The sequence below is a fragment of the Arachis duranensis genome, chromosome 3 (assembly GCF_000817695.3).
Source record: "Arachis duranensis cultivar V14167 chromosome 3, aradu.V14167.gnm2.J7QH, whole genome shotgun sequence".
In the NCBI taxonomy this organism is placed as follows: Eukaryota; Viridiplantae; Streptophyta; class Magnoliopsida; order Fabales; family Fabaceae; genus Arachis; species Arachis duranensis.
The window spans coordinates 35,050,405-35,058,438 of NC_029774.3; the positions used below are offsets into that span (position 1 = coordinate 35,050,405).

The window sequence follows — 8,034 nt, forward strand, 5'->3', positions numbered from 1 at the left end:
ATCCTTAGCGGGACAGGTCCTCTTTGTATGTCCCGTACCCTTGCAGCAGTTGCAATGTCGCCGTATACGATGGCCTTTTCTCTTACCCAGTTTTGGAGCTCCTTTTGGCTGAGCAACAAGTGGGTCTCTGACGACAGTGTCTGCTTCACCAGCATGTTCACTTCTTGGCCTAACCCTACCGTGAAATGCCTTGTAATCCAACTCAAGTTCTTTACATAAGGACTGAATTCCACATATAGCCTTTTGGAACAACGCCAACCTTTGTGTCCCCAAGAAAAACAGCCACTGCGATGCGGAATGAAGTGCCCCATGGCGAAGGATAACACCATGTTCTGTGACGTCGCCCCAACTCTCTGTGTACTATTCAGGGGATTTTGCATCGGCTCTCCACCTCCTGAGAACGAGCTTATCGGGCATTTCCTTCAAGTGCTCTGCCTTCATCACAAAGAACATGTGCTTGCATAGATATCCATACTTCTTCCATAAGTTACATTGACAACTTACTTTGCTAGTCGACCGGCCGAAGGACGCTATTATGTGCACATTAGGATTCTCATATTCCTCAAGGGTGTATACCATTGTATTCAATATCCTTCTTTTGTTAATCTGGTTCAACGCACCTACCCCTTCAATCTCCTTCTTGACATCCCAAAACACTTCTCTTGTGTATACCGTAGTGGCATGCCTCTCAATACTTTTCAGGCAGGTAGTCATAACTGAAACCGAGTTGATGGACTGAAACTGGAGCAGCAACTCCTTATGCCGATACTCGTGGGCGACCATCTCCAAGCTCTAAACCAACACGTAAATTGTGTGGGTGGACTTGGAGAACTTGTTCACGTGTGCGTTAATGCTTTCGCACCTGGATGTTGTCCTATATCCCGCGGGGAACTTGTCACGCAAATAAGCACTTGCCCACATCTCCTTTTTATCATACATCTGGCATGACCATTGCTTATTGTGTAGCCCATACACATCAGCAGCATGGTCCCATTCGGATTCGAAGTCCTCTGTCCCCATTTCTACATACAGCCATTTTCTGAACAACCCACGTAATTCTATATCCTTTACATTAGAGGTGACATTTTTTTCTACATGCCATGCACACAAATGATGTGTCGCAGACAGAAGCACCTCGAAAACTGCTTTTATCATAGCCTTGTCACCGTCAGTCACAACTAGGGCCGGCTTCTTACCACACATGATCTCCATCAAATTCTCCAACATCCACCTATACGCAGCAACACTTTCATCAAGCAACAACCCAAACCCAAAGATGGTAGTCTGCTTGTGATTGTTTGATCAAGAAAAAATCATGACCAGTCTCTTGTATTTATTTTTCTTGTATGTTGAATCAAAGGCCAATACATCACCGAAGTATTGGTAATCGACTCTGCTAGATCTGTCCGCCCAAATCAAATTCGCTAGCCTTTTGTCACAACTCACATTATATTTCGCGACTGCCATGGGACCTAACTCGGCTTTTCCCTCAAGATACACTATTGCAGAGTGTGCATCACCCTCAAATATTTTAATACACCGTTGTTTGTCAGCGTAGTTGTAGACATCCTTCTTCAGGAACCCCAACAACAAGTACCCACCGGCAATATGATAGGCACGCGGTGATGTATTGGAAGAGATTTTCTTAATGAAAATTGCGTTGCAAGTATAGCTCTACCAACAACAATCCTCGCGGATCAAATTTAGAATGGAATTGGTTGTCACAAGTTCAACCCCAATGAAATAACTGAAGTATTTAAACCTCAGGTCGTCTCACGAAGAGTGGGCAAACATGTATTTCAACATTGATTGAAAATCTGGGGTTGTGATTCATTAACAAGAAAGTAGATTGGGAATCTTAACAAACAAGCAATTTAAGGAGGTAATGAACTAATTCAAATAACAAGCAAGATGTGAATGAATTCAAACTAAGGAAACCATATTCAATTTAATTCTACTCTTGACTAAACAATAACTACAACTAAACAAGACAATTGAGAAATTGGGTTTCAAATATGAATGATAAAAACAACTCTTGGTTAGGCATGGGAATTGGGGTCACCATCCTTATCTAACAACCATATCCTGACAATTATGAGGAGCCGAACTCACTCAGTCTACTTCCAAACTTGAAGTACGTCAAGTGGTTTGGTCAACATCAACCCATAAGGCCGCACCTCACTACTAATTAACCTAGTAGTAGGATAGTGTTAATGGGTATCAAATTGACCATCAAGTTTACCCAATTCCCTTAGTCTAAGTCAAGAGTAAAAAGAACTACTCCATAATCAAGGTAAACAATTCATCAAACACTTGGTGAGCATTAACAAAAGACATGTTCAAATGGTAATTAAATTAAGATCAACAAATAACTACTAACAATTATCAACTAACAAGAGTTCAAACAATACAATGAAACATAAAAATCGTCAATCAAACATCAATAACTCAAGATTCATAACATTCATAAATTGGGTATAAAGTGACAATTGATAAAAATCCATAAATCAACACAAGATCTAAGTGAAAATGTACTAGGAAATTCAAATTGAGTAATCAAAAGTGGTAATTAACAAAACCCAATTCAGAATCAACAAAGAAGATCAATCCAAAGCTAGATCTAGGGAAGAACAAGGGTTTCTTCCTCTAGAGAGCAAAAGAACCTAAGAAAACTAGAAAAATTGTGTCTTAGTGCAAAATGAATGATCCCCCTTTTCTCCCTAGCATCCTTGGGTCTTTTCCATGTAGAAGCAGCTTGAATTTGGGTCCATTCAGCTCCAGAAATCGCTAGGCACGATTTCTTTTAATGAGGTCACGTGCAGCTTCTCGCGCGTGCGCGTCATGCGTGCGCTCGCGCCGATTGCTTCTTCGATCCACGCTAGCGCGCCAGTTGCACGTGCGCGTCGGTGGAAATTCTTTGGCCTGCACGGATGCATCCATCCTTGCGCGCCGATTCCAGCTATCTTCATCCACGTGTGCGCGTGCTCACCGATGCTGTAATTCTCAAAATCCAATTCTTTATGTTCCTTCCTTTTGTGCATGCTTTCCTTCTCTCTTCTAGGCCATTCTTACCCTACTAATTCTGAATCACTAAACAAATACGTCATGGCATCGAATGACAATAAAGAGGATCAAAATGTAGCAATTCTAAGGCAAAATAAGCATGTTTTCTTCAATGGAGCAACATTGGGAAGTGAACACTAAACCATGCATTTCTTGTGAATAAGTGTGAAAAATATTGATAAAAATCCCCAAAATAAGCACAAGATAAACCACAAAATCGGAGTTTATCAAATCTCGCCACACTTAAACCAAGCATGTCCTCATGCTTAAAATAAAAAAAAGATCAAGGGTCATGGTGAGAAAGGGTTTATGAAATGTAGATTATCTAAGTGATTGCATGCGATTAATGTAAAATTGTCTATCTACTTGGTCAAGGGTAAATCCATCCTCCAAAAACACATGTGAGTATATGGGGTAAAATGATGTAATTCATGAATCCTACCAAATTGAATATCACAATGGAGTGCATATGACTTGCTAAACGAACGCTTGTGAAAGCCGGGAACAAAGAGTTGAGCATCGAACCCTCACCGGATGTGTATCCGCTCTATGCGCTCAAGTGTATAGGGTTTGTCACTCAGTCCTCTCCTATTCATGCTTTCCAAGATTTGTCTTTCATCAAACAATCAACAATTACTTAATGCATGCTTACAAGTATCATGAGGTCTTATCTATGGGTTGTAACGTGGCTAGGGTGAGGGTGAGGATGCATATGGTTAAGTGAGCTTAAGATTTGAGTCCTCGATTAACTTAGAATCCCACTAAACACATAAGACAACCTATGCAACTATGATATATTACCTAGCTATCCTTGAGTCCCACTTTTTGTGCACTCATGTGTATTTTTCAATTTGCATCCCATATGCATTGTTTTCACTACTTTTCCTAAGGGCATTTTTATCCCTTTTTATTGTCTTTCTCCTTCTTCTTTTTTTTTTTCTTTTTTTTATATAAGTGTATATATTCTTTCTTTTCTTTTCTTTTTCATTCATTTTCATATATACACATATGGAATTTTTCTTTTTCTTCTCTCTTTTTTTTGGTCCCCTTTTTCTTAGGGTTCATGTACAAAAGTTTTAATGCATATGGTTCAATCATTCATTACATGAGTGTGTTCCCAAATCCCAAAATTCTTAATTACAATACACTTTATTATCTACCCAAATCCCCAAGTATACCCTCCTAATTACATGATACACAACCTAACTCTCCTAAACTAATCAAGGATCCAACATGGGAAGATTCATGGTTTTTTACTTAGGGCTATTGATGTGCTCTTTCTAGGAACAAAGGGGGTTTATCATAGGCTCAAATTTGGTTAGCAATGGTAGATAAAGGGTTAAGGCCATTTGGGAAAAGTGACTATTGAAATGATGGCCTCAATCATGTAAATACATTCATACACAAAGTAATGGACATATAGAATCAGACAAAGCAAGGATTGCAATCATAGAGAGCGAATAATGCACACAAGAATGGAGATTGATGGTTAAAAGATGTAACCATATAATGGGCTCAAAACTTACATGCTTGTGTTCTTAGCTCAATCACTATGTTCCAAAATATATTCTTAAAGCAAGTTCAACACAAAAAAATATTATTTTTGGTAGGGTTTGGTAGGGTAGGATACCCCAAAACACAGTTTCTTGGAAAAAAAGTTAATATTTGACCAAGCAACTCTATAGAAACTAACTATCATGCAAGAAATATTTACAAGCAAACTAATTACACATGCAATGTACTACTACTAAGTAAGAATTAAATCCATGGGTGTTGGAAGGAAGAGAGTGTTACCCATGGAGATCGGTCGAACGACCTCCCCACACTTAAAATTTAGCACGGTCCTCCGTGCTACTAAGAATGCGCAAGGGATGGTCGGAACCGGAACCTTCACTATCGCCCTCATCAGAGCACCCATCACTCGGGGTGGAGGTGGATGTGGATATTTCAGGTTCTTCCATGTTAGGGGTAACACAACGCAGAAGCTTCTTGATATGAGTGTATCGGCGTTGATTGCGCCGCTCATATCTATCAATCTTCCGGTGTAGATCTTCTATCCTTTGATGAATGGATCTTTGTTGTGGCGGTGATGAAGAGATGGGAGGAACAGTAGGCGGTGGAGCTATGTCAAGGCTTGGGTTGTTCATGCGAAGGTGTAAATATTTTCCGGTCGGGACCACATCGCCCTTAGCCGGAATTATAGCTTTCATTTGTGGCTTCCCAAGGAACACCCACAGCAGCAACTAAATTGGATACCAAAGCTGGAAATGGCAAATTGCCCCGATTGTGGATTTGACCCATCGCTTTCTTGAGAAAAAGTAGAATGTTCACTGGTCTCCCAGTGAGAACACACCAAACAAGCAAGGCGAGATCCGCCGTGAAGGACGACTTGTGAGTGCTAGGTAACACATAGTGTGATAGAATCTGGGCCCAAGCTCTAGCTTCTACAGTGAGAAAGCGAGCGTCAATGGACTTAGGCCTCATTCAGAGTCGACCACGGGTCTAAAATGTCTCTGGCTCAGCGATGACTCGGAGGATCGAGTCCCAATCAAAACCAAACTTCTCCCGCTGACGTAAGACCTCTTGGTAGCCATCCATGTCACTTGGTACCGGTAGGACATTAAGCACTTGCTGAATAGCCTCTTTTGACACCGATACTTGCTTCTAGTGCACATACACCGACTGAAGAGAGGGAAGATGGTAGTTAGTGTAAAATTCCACCACCCATGAGAGGTTGACCTCTTGTGGTTTTCTCAGAAGAAACTCCCATCCTCGCTGTTCAATGCGGGGTAGAATATAAGGAGCAACCTTATCCGGCAAAGCGAGTAGATGCTCAGCATGATAGTTCCTCTCAACCATGAGGGGGAACATAAGTTCACAGAAGCGGTTGGGGAACTTTGAAGGATCTTTTGCCGGTTTGCTCTTTTCATTATCATCAATAGGAGCGGGCGCTTTCACCTTTTTAAATAGAGGCTTGGCTCCTAATGAAGATTGAGCCTTAGAGCATGACTTTGGGGGTGCCCTATTGGCGGCTGGTTTCCTCGAAGCTTTCTCCTCGCTTTTCTTGGTGGTCATCCTAAAAAGGAAGGAAAAGAAGGAAATTGTTAAATCCAAAGTATCAACTTAGTAAACATGCAAGTGGGTTGTGTGCCCAAAGGAATAGTATAATAAAGTAGTCATATGAGCATGGTTCACAACACTTGGCATGGGATGCATGAGGGGGTAAAGCATGCAATATGCAGAAGAATGATCTCAAGCATCCAAAACAAAGAGCAAGTCATATCCAATGGGTATCTAATTGAAAAGTAGTAAGTAAAGTGTGTTCAATACACTTAGAAGAGAGCAAGTGAGTGAGAAGGAAGCACAAAATTCAAGACATATGATTAGAATAACCCAAAATGGCATATGTGCATTTTCTCGAACACTTGGCGTGCAATTAGCAAGCAATGAACACTTGAAGAGATATTTGACCACTTAGAAACCCAAAATGGAGGCAATCATCACACACTAACATCACAAAGATCTATCAAAGTAATCAAAGTTCAAATTCAACATCCATGGCAAAAAAAAAAAACAAACAAGTAAAAAAACAAGTATTATAACAAGCAACTAGGAAAGAAACTAAGCAAGTTAACAAGAAAAATCTAACTAGAAAAAGAAAATAATGTGAAGAAGATAATAGATGAGATAGGGAGGAAGTAGAACCTTGTAGTGTGCAAAAGAACAATGTTAATGTTCTTGTTGAAGGTGAGATAGAAAGGGGAGAGATGTCGTGCCACCAGAGAAGGTGGTGGTCGCCGGTGAGTAGCCGGAGACAATGATGGTGGAGTATGGGAGAGGAGAATAAGAGAGATGATGGAGAAAGAAGAAGAAAATTGAAAGGGGGAGAAGAAGCAGAGCGCGCAGCTTTAAAGCTGAATCGCGCAACTTGCGCGAGCGCGCGCAGTGTGCTGATGCGCAGATGAGAGAAGATCAAGGGACGCGAGCGCGTCCTTGGCACATTTGCGCAAGTGCAGATGTGCTTCTGGCACAGAGTGGGCATAACTCCCTGGTTTTTATACCAGAGCTGGCGTGCAGCTCAGGTGCTGGTGCACGAAATTGTGATCATCAATGGCGCCATCAACATGGTACGCTCAATTGCAATCTCAATTCTTTATCACAACTTTGCACAACTAACCAGCAAGTGCACTGGGTCGTCCAAGTAATAAACCTTACGCGAGTAAGGGTCGATCTCACAGAGATTGTTGGTATGAAGCAAGCTATGGTCACCTTGTAAATCTTAGTTAGGCAGATTCAAATGGTTATGGATGATATATGAATAAAGCATAAAATAAAGATAGAGATACTTATGTAATTCATTGGTGAGAACTTCAGATAAGCGAATGGAGATGCTTTGTCCCTTCCGTCTCTCTGCTTTCCTACTGTCTTCATCCAATCCTTCTTACTCCTTTCCATGGCAAGCTGTATGTTGGGCATCACCGTTGTCAATGGCTACAGTCCCGTCCTCTCAGTGAAAATGTTCAACGCACCCTATCACGGCACGGCTAATCATCTATCGGTTCTCAATCAGGTTGGAATAGAATCCATTGATTCTTTTGCGTCTGTCACTAACGCCCAGCCTTCAGGAGTTTGAAGCTCGTCACAGTCATTCAATCATTGAATCCTACTTAGAATAGGAATTGAATGGAAGAACAATAGTAATTGCATTAAAACTCGAGGTACAGCAGAGCTCCACACCTTAATCTATGGTGTGTAGAAGCTCCACCGTTGAGAATACATAAGAACAAAAGTGATCATTGGTTTCGGCCCCAGAGACAGAACCAGAAGAACCAAGATCTGATCTAAGAACTAGATGTCCAAAGATAAAAAATACAATAGCAAAAGGTCCTATTTGTAGAGAACTAGTAGCCTAGGGTTTACAAAGATGAGTAAATGACATAAAAATCCACTTACGGGCCCACTTGGTGTGTG

The 8,034-nt window shown here is 41.1% G+C and overlaps 1 protein-coding gene across 1 annotated transcript; it reads right to left on the reverse strand.

Moving 5' to 3' along the window:
• Positions 1-360: 360 nt before the first annotated feature.
• On the reverse strand, positions 361-783 carry LOC107478717 (protein FAR-RED ELONGATED HYPOCOTYL 3-like). The gene has a single exon (XM_016098855.1). It carries the CDS (start codon positions 781-783, stop codon positions 361-363), a length of 423 nt encoding a protein of 140 aa, XP_015954341.1.
• Between the last annotated feature and the right edge of the window lie 7,251 nt (positions 784-8,034).